Consider the following 19,510-nt stretch of genomic DNA (forward strand, 5'->3'; position numbering starts at 1 on the left):
AGGAAATTACAGCTTTAAATCCTGGCCTGTCTTCCGACGCCCACAGAATATACACAAGCAGCATGCCACCCCTGTATATGGCACATTTATTTAAGGAAAGAATAAGAAAAGCAACACAATGTGCTCACACCACATGCCACCCACCACATCCGCATCAAGCCAGAGATGCAATATACAGCGGACCTGCTGGTTGGTGCTGAATTAATAACTGTGTACAGAGAAAAATGCAAATTGGCTGAGAAGTAGTAGTCCAGTGTGTGGATTCATCAGAAAATCCTTTGTCTCATCACATTATTTTTGTCAACTACTGTGTACTAAAAGTATTACTTTCATAAAACAGATGAAAGACATCTTTGAAGATTGTTTGCAAATCAGCTTGTTTCAGGAATTTATGTAATCAAATGTTCGTTTAATGATTCTAGCTCAGAGTTGCCATACTGTGTCTTCAAACATCATGTCTAATCTTATATGTATATGTGCATATTTGGGAAAACCTAAATAAAATGTTTGTCAAGTTATGTCAGAACAGAGGACCCAAGTGCAGATTCACAGGTACAGGTGTTTATTACCAGGGCTGGAGACGGGAGGCGAGGTCAGGTTCAGGCTTAGGTCGGGGGTCGAGCGCACGGGGAAACACTAGAGGTACTGCCACGGGGGACATAAGGAAACGGTAACAGGAACGGTAACAGGAGTATGCCGGTAACACAGGCACACAGGTAACAGAAGCAGACGTAACATCAGTTAACTGAAGCAACGATCCGACAAGGAACACAAGTCACAAAGGGGTTCATATACACACCAGACAGCCGAGGAGACAAAGAGACACAGGTGAAACACATTAGGGAAGACAGGTAATCACAATGATGGGAAACACACGAGGGCAGGATGTTAATACACCGGGAACATGGACAAGACATTATTACAAAATAAAACAGGAAGTACACAAGACAGACCATGACAATATTCTAAGCAAAAGTTATGCCTTTTGCTATGTTGCTATTTACTGCACCACATACTTGATTATATAATTGTGATTGGCTGAGTGGAGGCTTTATCCTAAAAAGACAAACTGTTTAACTTTGACCTTATTTCTCCTTATCTACTATTTCTGCTCCAGCAAACACATGAGCTCTGCGTCATGACTGCAGGGATTTGGTGGGGATAGTTCGTACCAGCTATTTGAAAGCCCACACATTCTTAGCGACATTTGCAGCCAAGAGATTCTTAATTTAGAGTCAGAGGTGATAATGACAAAGGCTATTTATTTTTGACCTCTAACATTTAGGTCATGCCAGTGGTTGCCAAACTTTTTCTTTCGCACCCCCCTTTGATAGATCAGAAGGGGGTGGGTATAAAACAATACTGGACGGCCAATCGTTTGACGGGGGGGAGATACGATATTTAAGAACACGGGACGGCTGATCTGACGCTCTGGAAGCCCATTCTCCTGCAGCGAGACGAAGAAGCATTGCCTCGTTCATTTACCTGAGGCAGTATTTATTCATATCGCTCCTCTTCCGATCCCGCGCCCTGCCCCCCCTGCAGTAGCTCTGCGCCCCCCCTAGGGAGCGCGCCCCCCACTTTGGGAACCACTGGGTTACACATTTGTGTCAGTGTCTATAGAGGAAGCTTATTTTGCATAAAAGTTTTGGGCTCAAACTATTTTTCGTCATCTGAAGAGTATGAAAAGGACAAAAATCTATATTGATATCTTTGGGTTGAAGTTGCCCAAAGATTTGCTGCAAATACGGTGTTTCAGGTCATATACGTTATATATCATTAGTGATTTGTGATGGATGCTTGTTGTCAAACAACAAACAGAAAAGGAATAGGAATAGGAATAGAAAACAAACACATTGAAAATGTGGTTTTCTTTCTTTTAGTTAAGCACATTGCTTGTAAACAATATGGGTAGGTCAGTGTGGCGCTGACGTTATCTCAGTAGGGTGTAGCTGTCTCTTTAAGAAACAGTTCAATGGCTTGTGAAAAGTGTGAATGAAATCCATCCATTCACAAAAATAGTCCAGAGTCACGCTGTCATTGGCCAAACGGACCTTGTGCATAATTCATGAAAGTCTGCAACGCCATTGGCTGAACTCGCTTTGATTGACAGCACAATATTACCAATGAGCGTTTTTCCCCGCCCGCCGCTCGCGCCCAGGGGACAACCGACCGGACCATCTACCCAAAGCTCAGTCAAGTTTATAGAGTGAAGAGCAGCACCAGGTCGTCAGCGCGCACACGACTACAGGACCACTGACACGCTCTTTACGTGTCTGAGGATATTTCTACTGCGTTATTCTGAAAGAACGGACTTATATATTCACAAAAAAGGTATGTTTCAACGTCTTTATCGGTGCGACTGTTGAGACGCATGTTTTTCCTGCCCGCAGTTGTATTCTTTTACCAAATGAATCCAACGCCATCTTCTCCCAAGATTTATTTACTTTGGCAACCATTTTATGGCGGGCTGTAACTGCGCTGAAACACGTGATTTGGTTTAAATCTGTTTCTAATATCCCCTTGTGGCTTGCGGTCCTCGGTTTGCCTGCGTGAAAATAGGTTTGTGTTATCACTGCAGTCAGGAGAGTGTTTGTGATTTGTGAATGGAGGGGGGGTGGCAGGCAGCATTTGTTTCGCTCTGTTTCCAACACACGGATCGAGTTTCACCTCATTGACAAAAACAAGGGGGGTGGGGAGGTTGGGGTGTGAGGGAGAGGAGGAGGCATGGGTGTCGGGTTTGTATCGTCCCCCAGCGGCGACCCCCGGCCCCAGCTCACCCATAACGCTGTACACTAATGGACCTGAAATACCCCAAAGTCTGAGTGCAGTGTGCGTGCGTCTGTTCGATCGAACATTGAAAAAGAATTCGCGGATACTAAGGACCAGCGTTATTGAGAGAACTATGTTTTGATTGGCACATCAGAACAGAACTGATGGGTTTGCTTTGGTTATTGTTATTGTGTGACTAGTTGTACCAACACGTGTGCAACAGAAAGACTGGCTCTGTACATTCATCATCCATTAACAACACAGAGAGAAGTGAGTCATAGTACTCTTGTTGATTATGTGAGTTAACTGGGCATGTAGGTTTGCTCTTATGGTATCTTATCAGAGCCGGAAGAATTTATACTCATCATTATACACAATACATTCAAGCTTTTAGGACATTGTGTTAAACTTCTTTGCTTTGCTGTGTTGTGCTCGCCGTAGACACAAACAGAGCTGATGAAAGTCCTCCACACTGTCAGTGTGTATGCAAGATCCCCAAGCTCATTATGGAGAGTAGTGCCCACAGATGGCCAGGACAGCTTATATAACAGCGTTAAAGGGGCACCGGCGTGTTTACACTGTGCAGCTTTGACTAAACCCACAGCGTCCGTTTCAAAAAGTAGTTTGTTGCCGCTGTGAATAAAAGACGAAGAGATGATGGTGGCTTTGTTAGCAAAATGTTAGTCCAGAATAGAAAGAGTGTAAAATATCATACATTAAACATATTATTAGATAAAGAATTGTCTTCCAGTGTGCTTCCAAATGTATAAATACTGCCTTCAAGTTGGAAGTAGAAGTATGACATTAATATTGGGACCTGCTGTATGTTTCCATGCTTTGTGTTTTCCAGAGTGAAACAGAAAGTGACCCAACTGCTCTCGCTTTAACGCAAGAGAACCCCCACCCCACCATAAACCCCCTGTCAACAGGAAACATGGACGGATTCTATGATCAGCAAGTACCCTTTCTGGTCCCAGGCAGTGTAAGTAGACACACGCACGTCTCAAAAACTCCCATACACACACCGTATTAACAGATCTCTTACATGTGGAGCTGTATTGCGTGTAACCGGTCATTGTAGATCAAATTATGAATGACAAATCAACATTATTTATTATGAGTGGAGTCAATCTTTGGCTGAACTGTCTAACATGTGTTCCTTATCTACAGCACAAGTCACCTGTGAAGGAATCGCCTCACAGCAGGCTCCTCACTGACAGGAAAAGGAAATTTGTTGACACAGAACTTGCCCAGGACACAGAAGGTACATTGGTGGTGTCGACCTCCTTGATGACAATGCTGTGTTTCAGTTTACATAGGGACACCTGTGATACTTCACACGATATAAACTTGTGATCTCCTTACAGAACTCTTCCAAGACCTCAGTCAGCTGCAAGAAATCTGGATTGCTGAAGGTGAGTTCTAAGTTTTCCGTTAGAATGTTCTTTTGGAGTTCTGCGGTGGAACCTTTCTTTATCCAGCGCTACAATGTTCTATTCTTCTGCCTCTTGGAGTAGAAAGGCTCTCAAACAGTCATTTGTAGTTTCTTGCTTGCTGGACAATTATGTTTTTATTAAACACAATTTACACATTTATTTAGCCGTTTTATTATTATACCCATCCACTCTCATGCTCCACAGTTGACATGTTATTAGGGAACATCTCTTTATCTGGTTCTCCTTTCTTGCTTAATGGTAAATAGGGAGAGATTGGGCTGGTTTTGAGATTAAAGATTAACTTGATGAGGAGTAAGTAGAACAAACACCTGAGAATGGGAACATGCTGACACACCTGTGTTTGATTTTGCTGCGTTATTTCATTTTTCTTCACTTGTCAACATTTTTAGTGTCTGGTTACATTGACAGCTTTCTCAGTATTAAAACAAAGGCTTCCCCTGTCTTTGGTGAAATGACAATAACCACAAACACTGAAAATTTACGGCCTTAGGAAGCCAGGAGGGATCTAAGGCCGGTGTTTCTGTTGTGTTTGACTTTCTTTTTCCTGTATCTCAACAGCCCAGGTGCCTGATGACGAACAGTTTGTCCCAGATTTCCAGTCAGATAGCTGTGAGTACCCGACTCTGAATACTGAATTATTTATCTCTCGTGATTCTGTATACGGCTTTGTCCTTAACCACATTCCTAAGTAATCTTAAGCTTTTATCAGTTAGCTTTGATGGTGGTTAGGATGCGGTACATCTCTGGTAAAGGTGATGTTTGTATGTGGTTCATGCTCACACTGGGATCTATTTGAATTTACTGAAAAACACACGGCTCATCTTTTCTCAAGCGCATTTTTCTCACCCCTCCTCTTTCTTCCACTTTGTTGAATCAGCCGACTGGCATGGGGCGTCACATGAGCCAGCCCTCTAATGTGATTTCACACTCTCTTGCACTCAGACCCTGCTGCTGGAGCAGGAGAGATACGGCCGGTTCAGAGCTATTTGCTTAGCTGCCATAGGCCTGTACTAACATCCCCAAAGCTCCTCCTGTCCCTCGTCCCCTCCACACACCTCTGTACCCTCCCGTTATGTTGGACTGGCAAGGTGTATGAAGAGTCTCCCTTTCACAGCACACGTTGATGGACACTCACATGCTTCGTCGTTAGATCTGCTCAGGTCCATCGACATCTCGGCTGATTTATTTGGCTCCTGCTCCTCTTTGCTCAGGGATCCAGTTTCCGCCTGGCCCATTATGCGGCGCCCCGGAAACGGCAGCCGATACACAGAAAGCTCCCCGCTAGTCTAATGGTTACAGCACAGGAGAAGAAAATCATTCGTCATCATTGAATTACAACCAAACTGATTCATGGCACTTGGTACAGGCCGGCCATAATGGGAAGCAGAGATGAGAACTTTGATAGCCTGTGTGTGCATGGCGCTGGTAATGCCATGCTACCTAGCCGTGGTGAACAGATTGTTGTTGCCAGACTCTGCATTTGAGGAATCATTAAGGCTGATGTGAATTCTCCTAAGTGGCCCTGTCAAGCAGGGGAATACACAGATGCCCATGGATCCATTTATCCATCTTTCAGTTCAGATGCGGTTAAGATAACTGCTGCATCCTTTTCTCCACATGGCTTCAATGACATCATATCTGGAGTATATCTAACGCACTCAATTGTGTTGTTTCTGTTCATCTGTCTCTTTCAATTGAATCTAGTAATGTTTCATGGCCCGCCACCAGCCAAGATCAAACGAGAGCTGACTCCAGCTAAAGAGCTTTCTCCCTGTCGCCAGGACAGCAGTCCCATGTCCTATGGAGAGAAGTGCCTATACAGCTACAGGTACGTAGCATGTCAACACGGCTCCGTGCCAGGGGAATGAAGCTCATGCTAATGTTTAGCCTGCCCCACTCTCTTAAAGGCTGCTTTGGCTTATTAAATAATGATAATGATAACATTTTTCGGTAAGTTAAGAGGGACATGCTGCCATTTCCTGAGTTTATTTAATGTACAGCTAGCAATACAGCTAACTAGCTATTTGATCAGTGTATAGAATTTTATAAAAGATCCACTTCCTCTCTATCCTGGATTTGTAAAGGAAGAGCACCTCAACATTGCACTTGATTACTCTTCTACTTGTGCTGACCTTGGCACCGTCTCTCCCTTCCACAGTGCCTGTGACAGGAAGCCCACTCCGGGATTCAAGCCATTAACTCCTCCCTCCACACCAGCCTCTCCTTATTGCCCCACCAGCACTATGGGATCACAGCAGCTGAATGAGCAGACCCCTCCTCCACACCCTCATGCAGCCAATCTGACTCCAGGGCCTCATCCAGTACAGGCACAACCGCCAATAACAGGCCCAGCAAACCAGCAAACACTCCCCGTCCACAGCCAGAGCTCGCCGTTTGCCGTGCCCTGTGCACCTCTCAGCCAGGATGCCAACAACTTCAGCCCCGAGCCCAGGTAAATTGGTTTGACGCTTCACGTGACTGTGCGTGTAGCAGCATATGTGCAGTATGTTTATGAGCTACATAGATGGGTAAAGACCTGAGTGCAGATGGAGCCGGGGCAGCGAGTGCCAGCTCCTCTTTTGGATGCAGTCCAGTCCAGCATTTTAGAAAATGCCGGCCACCAAGCCAAACAGCTCTCTCTCTGCAAAGTTCCCATCCTGATTTATGATCATATCCCTTGGTGAGAGCTCAAGATGCATCAGCTTACACCGGAACCAATATGGCTATGTTCTGCTACTGGCACAGCATCCAGTGGACTCCTCCTTAAGAGCAGAGTTGATGACATTGGACACTTTTGCCTTTCCGGTCTTATTTATAGCTTCTGTTCACAACTGGGATTGCTGTCACTGAACTGACCTTTTGTCCTGCACAACCTTTGTTTGGTTTGGTTAGGCTGAGAAAGAAACAAAGGCAGTAAATTCTTGTAATTAATCTTAACAATATGATGTATGTTTTTATTTTCTCTATAAAAAAAATCATTCTTCTGCCATCCCTCCTCTATTCTCAGGTTCCAGAGACAGATGTCAGAGCCGTCTCTCTCCTTTCCCCAATCAGAGAGTCAAGAACACACCCAGTTCTTGCCCCGGCCTCCCAGCAGCAACAACAGCAGCAGATTGCCACGCGATGGCCGGCCACCGTACCACCGACAGCTGTCAGAACCCTTGGTGGCCGTTCCTCCGCACGGTTTCAAACAAGAGCTCCATGACCCCAGATACACAGAGCAGGGTGTGCCCACCATGTGCTCATCTGGCCCACCCTCAGGGCCGCCACATCAGGCCGCTTTCCACCCCATGGCCATCAAGCAGGAGCCTCATGACTTTTGCTTTGATTCTGGTGAGCATAGCTAAGTTCAGATGAGTCCATTACCCTTTAAGAACTCACTGTGGATCTTCGCAAATCTGTCTCCCTGTATTTACCCATCGGGAGAGGAGTGCTTTGCCAAGCTGTGAGAGTAATTGAGTGGGCTGTGTGCAAATAGAATTAGCAGAAAGTGAGGAATACGCCTGGTCCTGTTTGTTCTGCCCAGTGACACTTGATGGTGAGTGTTAGCATGCGGAGGAGCCCTGGACTGTGGGCACTCATCGCATAAACACTGACACAGAGATCTAATCCGCATTATTCCTTCTCTGTCACACCAGTGTTGTAAAAGAGAAGTGTTTTAGCTCAACCTAATCCTCACAGGGCAAGAATGAAGTGGGTCATTCAGCAGCATGCACCAGAACAGAGGGCCTACCTTGAATAGATAGATATTTAGAATGCACAGAAAAGCAACCAGTCCCGGTCTATCACAGAAAATGGAGACACACTGGCAGAGTCTAACTACATCACTAAGCAGCAGCAATTCTTTGATCCTTCCCTACACCCACACACCCAGCTGCTGTCCCTCTTCTGCTTCATCATCATCCTCTTATCCTTGAACTTATCTTTTTATTCTGCTTTTTCGCGCTAGTTCATTGTTATACTTCCAATCTGCTTCTGCTCGCTGAGCGGCCAGCAGGCAGGGCGGTGATGTAATGACAAATCCTTTTAGCTTCTTATGGCCTTTAAATACCTACGTCACAGAGACTGAGCATCTGGGAAATAGGATGGATGGAAATAGGACATAGTCAGCATCAGAGTGTCAACAATAATTGAAACTGTGCAGATGTCAAAGTTGTGCGTCTGTATACGGGATGTTGCTCAACTAACTTTATTTTATCCTCTTTGTTTTGTCAGAAGTGCCTAATTGTCAGTCATCATTTGGAAGAGCAGGGAGCTTCTATCAAAACAACCCTGACAGTAAGTATCACAATGCATTTTCATTGATTTTCTGAACTTTACTTTTCATCTGTTTTGAGTAACTATAACTCTTTTCTTTTATCCAATTACAGACTTCTCATTCGACCGGGAACAGCAGATGTACTTTGACGATGCCTGTGTCGTTCCGGAGCGCTTTGAGGGTAAAATGAATTTGACATACTTCAGTTCAAATAATAACAAAGCCCAGAGTGAAGGATTTTGGCAAACCACTAAAAAGTCAACACAAAAAGAAGAAACATTATGGCAGAGGAAGTGTTTTTCTCCAGTGTCTTGTTCTCAAGCTGGCACTGTTTCTTTGCTCATTCACTCCAGACCCTTGCCAGCACTATGCCAGCATTGATGTTTGGTCTTTGAGCTGAGATAAAGCTGGGTTAAAATATGTCAGCATATCAATGACACACCTCTTCACACATGACACCATGCTGGAACCTTTACTGGCATGTACTGCGTGTGTGAACAGGGCTTATTTGAATGAGGTGTGTGACTGAGGATGGACCTTTCACCTCACTGTGGCCATGGTTGAGTGCAATGCTGACGAGTGTCTTAATCTCTCCTCTTCTTCTACCCGTAGGTAAAGTCAAGCAGGAACCCTCTGTGTACCGAGACGGACCTCACTACCAGCGCCGCGGCTCCCTGCAGCTGTGGCAGTTCCTGGTCACCTTGTTAGGCGACCCAGCCAACGGCCACTTCATTGCCTGGACCGGCCGCGGCATGGAGTTCAAGCTCATTGAGCCCGAAGAGGTCAGTCACAGTTGATAACTCGCATCGTGTCCACCGTCCGAGCACTCTGTCTTCAGCTGACACCGGCTGTGTTTCTCTCAGGTGGCTCGTCGTTGGGGGATCCAGAAAAACAGACCGGCCATGAACTATGACAAGCTGAGCCGCTCTTTGCGTTACTACTACGAGAAGGGCATCATGCAAAAGGTAAAGGCAGGTTACTCTCTCCCTCCGTCTTTGTCTTTAGATGTGATATTTGAATACAACATTGGGAGTCTCTGCTGTAAGGTCTTAATACAGCCGGGGGCTATGTGAGGGACAACGCAGTCAGGCCTTCAAGTACTTGGACAGTATTATTATATATTTACTTCTTTTACAGAGATAAATACATGAAGGCTATACAATGCAACTGCACTGTCAATTACAAGTGAAGATTGAGAGCCATGAATAGCAAACGCACTCCAGACATTTTATGCAGATTAAAAATACACAATTATTGGGAGGCAGTAGCAGTAGCTCAGTCGGTAGGGCTTCCGCTTGGGAACCAAAGGGTCCCCGGTTCGAGTCCCTGCCGAGGTGCCCCTGAGCAAGGCACCGAACCCCCAACTGCCCCCCTCTGTAATGGGTGGTAATGATGTAAGTCGCTATGGATGAAAGCGTCTGCTAAATGACCGTATTGTAATGTAGTTGAAATCCGATGTGTGTATGGTTTGTAATGGAAGGTGTGTTTATGCACATAGAGTATTTACCAAATGCCTGTCCTCTGCTCTCCAGGTGGCTGGGGAGAGATATGTGTACAAGTTTGTGTGCGACCCGGAGGCTCTGTTCTCCATGGCCTTCCCAGACAACCAGAGGCCCAACCTGAAAGTTGACCCGGACAGCTTGCCAGGTCTGGATGACGACACATTGCCCCTCACTCACTACGATGAATGCGCTCCGTATCTGCTGGACGCTGGGGAACGCGTGTGGCAGACTTGCCATTTCCAGACGGCGATGTCTACTCACATGCAGCAGGCTCCCAAAGCCGAGAGAACACACTCTTGAAATCCAGACGGTGAACTGCCGAGCAGCCTGGACCAAGGAACATGCCCTCTACTCTTTATCATTCCCTCTCCTCCTCCTCCCTGGACGACCACCACAGATGAAAACCCTCAGAGGTTCCCTTCTGAGTATAAACACTCATCATATGAGAAAGAGAGTGGATTGTGAGAACAGTGAGGGTGAACAGGACTCCAGTGGCTTGGCCCACCTTACAAATTTCCAAAAGTAAGGCAAGGGACTATTGTTGCTATGGAGACTAGAACGAAACAAGGTTGGATGTTGGCGACCCACTTTGTGCAAGACTGTAAAAAGAGATTTTAGTTCAGATTTTTTGACAATATTCTTTTTTTTTTTTAAACTAATCTCTAGAATAAAAACATAAAAATCTAATAAGATCATCTAAATGCAGCATTATTCTATCGTTGCCTTTTTGGGTTCCCTTCTGCCGCATTATCCAATCACTGCATCTGAAGTAAAAAGATGTGTTTAAGGGCTTAAATTTGCATAAACTGATTAACAAACACAAATCATTATATGAAGCCACGGTTCTGTCTGATATATTTACTGGGTTTTTTTTGTTTTGTTTTTGTAGAACCGATTTTCTACAGTTTGAGATTGAGAGACGTCGAATGCTAGAGTTTCTGGCTAGTTGGACACGTTCCTCTGTTATGTAAATGTTGTATTCTTTAATCCCTCTGCCAGTGAGTTGGAGCCATTGCATCTGCTTCAAGAGAATGTTCCCTGTTTTATAAAGTGCAATCCACCATCTTTTAAACATTGAACATCAAGCAGAGGCTTTGAACTGATTCGCACTCCATCTCCTCCATTTCAGAAGGAATCCATGAGAGGTGTTCATGGTTCAGACATGCCTAAGAGGTGATTATGTATGATAAATGCTCACATTGCTTCTTTTTGTATATGGCTCTGGGTGCTTTATATTTCCTCTTCAGTGTATCTCATCCGCTGATGCTCCAGTATGGCAGGTGCATCAGGCGTTGCATGCAAAAAGGAAATGGGGCAAATAATGTGACACCTTTTTTTCTTGGACTCCTCTCTGCCAATCAGAGCTTGCCAATGGGAGCTCTGTGCTATGTTTGCATGATGTAATCAATCAGATTTACTAACATGTTGCTTTATTGGACAGAGATTTTTGTGCTAATTCAGCTTTTCTTTTGGTGTTCAAGGTCTACGTTCCCGAATGGGGGGTAAAAGTAAACTTCTATAAAGTATATATTTTTGCTATATGGCTGCATCTGTTTTTTGATTTTAATGTATAAGCGGCAATATGATGTGTGTTAAGGCCACAGTGAAGATGTACGATCTGTGCACAGGGATGGTCTGTGCTTGTATAGGCTTCAGGCTCCTCCCCTCCCTGCTGAGTCCCTGATCATCTGTACTGGGTACAATAAACTGACTCTTATGTCCCTCTGCCTTTTGTCCTTGGCACAAACATGTTTCCCACATTTTTCCATTTCTTATATTTTAGCCATATGAATCTTTTGTAATTTTACTTTTCACTTAAACTGACAAATATGGAAGGTACAAATTATGTGTTCTTTCCAGAGCAAGTCAGAAGTACCTGATGCCAAACATGGAAGAATTCTTCTTATTAAGCGTTATTTCAGAGATGACTTATGATAAGAATTGTCTTAAAAACGTCCCTCCTTTTTTCTTTATCAATATTTTTCCAGTGTAAATTAGAATGTCAAGCACTTTCCAAAGCAATCAGTATTTTCTTTACATACTTCCCTTTTACCAGATTGTCAATTTTCCAGAATTTCCTAACTCAAAACTGGTGAAACGCTCTATTGAGGCCTTGATTGTTGTAAACATGTAGAGATTTTCTTTTTAGCCAAACTCATTTAAAGTTGAAACTGGAAAAAATACTTATTTATAATAATTGTCTCTATTGATTCACTGCCATTTGAAGGCATTTTTAAAGCATAATTGCGTAAAGTGAAAATAAAAGTGTTCTAAAGATAAACATACAATTTGTCCACTTCCCTCTACACTTTAAAGGGCCATATTTGAAAACAGCTGACAGAACTTAAAAAAAACATAAATCTAATATTTTGAATATTTTAAAAACTATGGATTACATATTTGATGCTTACGTTGATAAGTGTAGTTCCACAGAAACAGTGTGGAGCAGTGAAGGTATGATGAGGTATTCATGAGTTAAAGTGTGACACTTCAACGAGCACATAGGCTAAGCTCCAAATATAAAAAAAATATTAAGTACAGGACAAATATTTGAAAGTATAAACATTTTTATAAAATTTATTAAGTAAAAAAATAAAAAGACACAACCTACTGATTTCCACTGCTGACTATGTTTATTCCTTCATTAGATTTTAAAGATTGCGTACAAAGACAAGTTGGGGCGTGTGTGTTTCTCAGCATAATTGTCAAAAAGGAGCCATAATGTAAAGTGAACCCATTTCTATTACAGTACAGTGACTGAGCAGTTAGGATGAGGTGTTGTTGAGTATTTAGCAGTGTCACCACAATCTACAATATAAGGCAGCTGCTTAGTGTCCCAAAGTGAACCATATTACATTAATCATATCTTGCTACTATAGTTGGAGAGTGTGTGTTTGTGTTTTCTTAATGATAATCTATTCATTTGGAGTTGCAACATGCACCTTTCCTCCAATCGGCTCCAAACTTGGCAGAAACATTAAGGGGTCCGGTGCGTTTCACATCATTGACATTTATGTTTTATTTGTATAAACAAATGATAGTAGTGGGAGATGACATCACTGACACACACTAAATTGAGAATCATGAATGATGTCATAGTGGAGTGCAGGGGTAATGGATTGACATGGATATGCACAATTAGTTAGTTATATTATATTGTTGCAGCAAAGTTTGGGGGGAGGGGTTGCATTTTGATTTTCCCAAAATGTGTTCTCCACAACTCGTAGCAGTGTTATTATTTAAGAATTGTGATATCATTTCAATATCACAATTTGCCATGTAACTCAAAAACAAGGCATGATGTCGTCTGGTATCTAATAAAAGAGATTTAATGCTGTTAAATGACTTGCTTCGATGCCCAGCAGCTCTGTAGTGATGAGTTGTATCAAACCAGAGTATAAAAAGCTACAGTATGTCCTGGATTGCACTCACACAGCCTGGCAGACAGCTTTTCATTGATTGAGAGAGGATAGAGTGCCTTTAAATTCTCTGAAAGGCCTCTTACAGTGCCCAAGGGGGTGGTGCCCTGCCCTAATATTGTATGTATGCACATGTGTATGGTTAGTGTCATCACCCATAGCTTCCATTAATTTGATCAACTGCAAGCCTAGCAGCTCTCTTTATTGCTGCTGTTTCTATTAGAGCTATTGTGGAGTATAGCCTGCCATGTGTAAGCACACTATTCACAACATTTCACAAAAAACATTCTCCTTCATTTACTCAGCAGTATGTAATGATCAACAAAAAATGTAATGTGAATAGTCTGACACATCAGCTGTAAGAGTTCACACCTACATTCCTTATCAATGGTGCATCACAGTCACAAACACACCTTGACACTGTCCACCATCTCTATTTCGTCATTTATTCAGTCTTGGTTTTGTTACAATCTCCATCATACTTCCTGCCTTGGTCTGTATACTTTTCCTTTACCTCCACTATAAACCTGCTATTCACAGTGTTAATCCCAATTTAACGGTCCTGATCCACTTACCAAAAACAACTGATAAGACTGATGCTTGAGAAATGTAATGTTACCACGGCAACGGTCAGTCACCAGTACAGAATTTCCTCATAATGACAATTAAAATAGGTATGTAACAATTACAGATAGTGTGTGTATATGTCAGTCACAAGTACACTGTGCTTACAGATACTTGGCTCTGGGCTTGTGCAGGTATGGGAAAACAAAATAGAAAGAAAAAGAAAGAAGGAACACACTTTATTAATCCCCCAAGAGGAAATTATTTTTAGATAGTTCAGCAGTACATGTTGTATCTCATGACCTCCAGCTGTGAAGTAAATTATTGATTCAGACACAAAAACTTGGAGTGGCTTCAAATCCATGTGAGTTACACTGTTGCAAAGGGAACAGCACAAACTTGACAAGCAGACTTGACAAACAGACTCGCACACACCCACTCCTGCACTTGTTACTTACATGTCATTTTCATTTCTCTACCAGAGCTTGTTTGTGTTACGTGAACTGTGGCTGCCATCTAGTGGATAAGAATATTTTTTCAGCTTTATCTTAAAAACACATCCTCATTTCACATAAAACAGTTTTCTAAAGTAAACATGAGACGCTTTACACATTTGAGTCATAATTAATGTATCTAATCCAGCCCATTCATGTAATGACCAGAAAGCAGCCGTGGCATGCAATGTAAAGTAGTTATAGGCAGGCAAATGAAAGATAAGTCGGTAAAAGACAACTAAATCAAAAGAGCTTGGTAAATCGAATTGAATCGAATCGAATTGAATAGATGGAAAAGAATACAATAGAATCCCAGAGTGATCGTTGAGATCTGCAGCAGTCCAACATCCCGGCAGAGGAAGCTTGAGGCCATAATTGACCTCATTCTGGTGTTGTAAACATCAAGCTAGAGGTCCATGATAAGGAGTCTGCCTGTATGCTAGCATTCGTTGTCTCTGGAACTAAATGCATTATTCCGTTGCTGGTGGGTACAAATGTGATACGTGCTTCCAAATGCAACCTGCAAATCAACACATGGTCCTAAAGGCTTTCATGTGGTGAAAGAGAACCAAAAGTTTGATATAACGAATCATAAATTTAATGCTAATATCAAAGCACTGTCCAGGATGTTGTCCTCACAGAAGTTTGAGAAGGGACAAAAGATCCCTTACAGACATCACTTATGAAGAAGATATGTCCACTGGTCTAGTTCTCCATAACAGAACACTGAACACTAAATCTTGCAAAAACAAAAAATACAATTTGGTTGAACAGGTGTCCCCTCTCCTAAAAGAGTGGAGGAGGTTATACTTACAGAATGATATCCTGTATCGTAGTGTCAAAGATGGTCATAGTTCAACCATTGAGTAGCTAGTACTGCCAGAAAAGCTGCAGAGAGGATTGTGAGAAATGATTCAAGCCATTTTGGATCTGAAAAGACATTTGCATTGATAAGAGTGCCCAAATTTTGGCCTAGGATGTGGAGTAAAGAATGATGTGAGCATTATGAAATGTGCTGCTTAAGAAAAGAAACATTGTAGACCTCAGTGCCGCTTTGTCAGTAGACCAATTTGATTTTTCTTTTTTTATAGCAACTGTACTGTACTAGGCATGTGGTCCACGGGAGGGCAGACTTGGTCTAAGTAAGTAATAAGTAATAAATATCTGAATTCTTTCACTCGACCCTAAAGAGAAGGGGGTTTGCAGTAAACACTAGAAGCATTAGCAGTGAATGAACTCAGCTGGACTCCCTTTTGTTCCATAGATCTGAGCGTCAGCACTACCAGCACCTGGCACACTGCAGCCTCTTAGGGGCAAACCCCACAGAGCCATCACCAAACCAGACCCTCTTTGTTCTCAGGTTTAGCTGATCTGTGTGACCTGGTCACTATTCTCCCACCAGCTAACGCCACAGTGCTTAACACACATTGTGGACATAGAGCAGCGCTGTATCTCTCTTTCTTGCGCCATCTCTGTCTCTCTCTCTCTCTTTACACATCAATATAAATATATAGATAGATTATGATAGACATAGACTGTGCACAGTCTTTAACTTCCACCCTGAGCTGCAGGTTCCTCTCACACGAGTAATTCTTAGCCGACAACGCCAAAATTGTGGTGGCTATCTGTATGAAAACGATGATGATTTATTATTATCTTTGTTCTCTGATTGTTTACTAGATTTCACTTTCCACTTTGCTACAACATCACAGGTTTTTAATCCCAATATTGCTTACCTCCTTCAACCAGCACAAAAATGCCATACCTGGTTTTTCCTTTGCTAGACAGTTGCACATGTCAAATTTCAATTGCATGCGATTTGCTGTGAATTGCATGCAATGATGATTAATAAAGTATCTCTATCTTATCTCTCTATACACACCCTTTATGTGCAATGGGCTTATTGTCATAGTTCCTCAGGTTTATTTTTCCCTTATGCACCTCTCGGCTACATTTCAGTCTTTTATTGGCCCTTCATTTTGTGCAGTTTCTGTGCCATTCAGTTCCATGTGTGCTATCCGCTCATCTGAAGTGTTATATTCTTCATTAACAGCATCCACGAAGAAGGGTGTCCTCTCGTCCTCGTCGCTCTGCTTTTCTACCAGCTGTACTTTCTTTTTGGAGAAGGAGCATTTTCTGCAGTCCTTCCCGAAACATGGGCATTGTCTTGGTGGATGCCAGTTACCACGCCATTCGCACCCCTTCTCCTATTGTCTTTTGTGCTTTGTTGTGCTGTCATGCCAAACTGCATCCACCATTGTATTTTCCTCTTCCTTAGCAATAGTCTTTATTCCACTTGTGCTTTCAGCTGCTTATATAAGGCTTTTTTCATAGTTCGATCAGTGTCTTTTAAGAAATGCATCTTAACACTTTTGTTTTGGACTCCGATCACTATCTGTTCTCTTACCATGAAATAACATAAAGCCCCAAAATTGCAAAGCTGTGATTTAATTTTCAAGTCCAGCTCCATTACATCTGAAGAAGAAGAAAAAACTACTCTTATATAAGTAATGAGGGCTGGCCAGATTTGAATCTAGAATAATCCTGAACTCCAAGTTGCACCATGAGAAGTATTTCATTCTCTGATAAATTGCTTTAAGAATATTTCCCGACAAACTCTCGGGAAATTCCAGATCAATATGGGCTGATGCGGTGTTAAAAGAGCCTTTTGTACCCCTGTGGAATTTTGGAAAACAAAGGGTTACACAGATGTTTTATTACATCAAAAAACATCTGTGTAACCCTTTGTTTTTAAAACTGAATTGGTTACATCATTTTCTAGGTCCTCTTCTCTTGTACTCCACCCATCATGTAGCAACTCGCCATTCTTGCCTATGTTTTTTGTAGATACTTTTACCATTAGATTTAACATCTTGAATCAAATGTATTCAGACAAATGAAAATACTAGTCAACTCAAGTCAATTTTATTTGAATAGCCCACATATAGTGTCTCTGAACAGGCCCACAACATCAGGAACATTTATAACCCGACCCAAAGCTCTCTAGGTGAACAAGGAAAAACTCCAGAGAAAACCTTAATGAATAAGGACAAAAAGAAGAAACCTCAGGAGGCAATTCCAAGAAGGCATTCAATATCCATAAATGTATATATTCATATGTTCAATGTGTTACTATCACCCAGACAGCTAAGCTTCTTGTGTTCAACATTCATATAAATAGATGAGTTGAGTTTGTTGTGTGTAATATCCCATACAATGTAGAAATGACTGGAATGGTTGGACGCTTCCCTCTACTTCTTTATGCGAGTAAACAAAACGTATAGAGTACATGGAGTCGACAATACAGTGCTAGATAATAACCCTTTAACACACTGAATGCTCAGTAGGCTTCCATGGTATGTTGCTGGGTCAGGGCTTTGCAAAATAAAAGCCAGCCATACTTTTTTTGCATTGAGCACCTATAAAAGTAAGGGTTGCAACCAGCAGGAACACAGAGCAAACTCAGTGCTGAGGACCAACCAAAACATTGCAACCATGGGCAAGGTAAGAAATGGACTTTACTCAGTGTCAGAAGATAACACACTGTTGTTTGATTTCTAAATTACATAGCATTTACCTAAATTACATCTACAACATTTACATAAGAATTTAGCAATTATTACTGATGATAGCTCTTCTGACTTCACATAAAATAATGCAAATAAAACATAATTGTGCTTTCAGATTATCTTCTACGAGGACAGGAACTTCCAGGGTCGCTCCTATGAGACTAGCAGCGACTGCACTGAGCTGACCTCCTTCCTGAGCAAGTGCCACTCTTGCAGGGTGGAGAGTGGGTGCTTCATGGTGTACGACCGTAGCAACTACATGGGAAACCAGTATTTTATGAGGAGAGGCGAGTATGCTGACTACATGAGCATGATGGGAATGAGAGACTGCATCAAGTCCTGTCGCATGATCCCCATGGTAAGATTTTTTTATAGCATTTAGACAAGTTCTCTCTTAAACTTTGAATGGTTGTCATCTGATGTGTCCCATTTTGTCTTTACAGCATAAGGGAGCCTACAGGATGAGGATCTATGAGAGGGAGAACTTTGGAGGTCAGATGCATGAGATGATGGACGACTGTGACAACATCATGGACCGCTACCGCATGTCTGACTGCATGTCCTGCCACGTGATGGACGGTCACTGGCTGATGTACGAGCAGCCCAACTACAGAGGCAGGATGATGTACATGAGGCCTGGAGAGTACAGGAACTTCAGGGACATGGGAATGGGAGGCTCAAGGTTCATGAGCATGAAGCGCATCATGGACTCTCACTACTAAATGTTCATTAACTGTCAGCTAAATTCTACATAATAAAGTAAAACAAAAACATCAGTCACGTTGTTGGGGATTTTTGAGTGAAAGCATTAAATTCAGACAGACTCAGAGAATAAGGATGGGCATGGTTAATGGCTCAACCACAAACCAAGATATACAATCGAACATGCGACTTTCACACAAGCATTTTAAGTCCCATGACTACGTCATTTTGCATCGTCACACTGGTTCTAAAAAGTGTTAATTTCTCTATTTTTTAAGCTCCATTTACTGACATCCGAGTCACAAAGGTAGTAGTTATAGTTTATTTACAACATCTAATGTAAAATAATCCTTGCCCAAGTTAAACTGTACCTTTGATAACCATAGAAATTACAAATAACAGATTATAAACAGATTATATTATATCTATATCTTCTTCCTGTATAGGTTTTCTTGCTCCCACTCACCAACATCTCTGACCAACATGTTCTATTGAAGTTTCTAGTGATCAATTAAGTGAGAAGAGCTGAGAGCCTTTTTTCTTTCTCTCTGTCTGCTCAGTTCAATCTAAACCACATTCTGAATTTTGGTCAAGTCAATTTTATTTCTATAGTCCGATATCACATACAATGTCTCCAAGGGCTTTACAGACCCACAACATCAGGGAAATTCCTGACACCACCCACAGCTCTCTAGAGCTCCAGAGAAAAACTCCAGAGAAAACCTTGATGTATAAGGAAATAAGGAAGAAACCTCGGTAGAGGCAATTCCAAG

The 19,510-nt window shown here is 42.3% G+C and overlaps 2 protein-coding genes across 2 annotated transcripts; both read left to right on the plus strand.

The window, feature by feature from the left end:
* The first annotated feature begins 2,203 nt into the window (after positions 1-2,203).
* etv5a (ETS variant transcription factor 5a) lies at positions 2,204-11,769 on the plus strand. Its single transcript, XM_076157054.1, is given in 14 exon segments — positions 2,204-2,334; positions 3,633-3,754; positions 3,943-4,036; positions 4,140-4,187; positions 4,788-4,838; positions 5,934-6,057; positions 6,388-6,681; positions 7,237-7,562; positions 8,445-8,507; positions 8,600-8,668; positions 9,100-9,269; positions 9,351-9,452; positions 10,020-10,206; positions 10,209-11,769. Coding segments are annotated over 13 exon segments (1,671 nt in total). The 5' UTR covers positions 2,204-2,334; positions 3,633-3,706; the 3' UTR covers positions 10,304-11,769.
* A 6,192-nt stretch (positions 11,770-17,961) lies between these two features.
* On the plus strand, positions 17,962-18,757 carry LOC143005781 (gamma-crystallin M3-like). Its single transcript, XM_076157167.1, has 3 exons — positions 17,962-17,970; positions 18,151-18,393; positions 18,479-18,757. Exons 1-3 carry the CDS (start codon positions 17,962-17,964, stop codon positions 18,755-18,757), a joined length of 531 nt encoding a protein of 176 aa, XP_076013282.1.
* The last annotated feature ends 753 nt before the right edge of the window (positions 18,758-19,510 follow it).

Source organism: Genypterus blacodes, unplaced genomic scaffold (genome assembly GCF_046128005.1).
Source record: "Genypterus blacodes isolate CSIRO-AG114 ecotype Tasmania unplaced genomic scaffold, CSIRO-AGI_Gbla_v1 ptg000008l_1, whole genome shotgun sequence".
Lineage (NCBI taxonomy): Eukaryota > Metazoa > Chordata > Actinopteri > Ophidiiformes > Ophidiidae > Genypterus > Genypterus blacodes.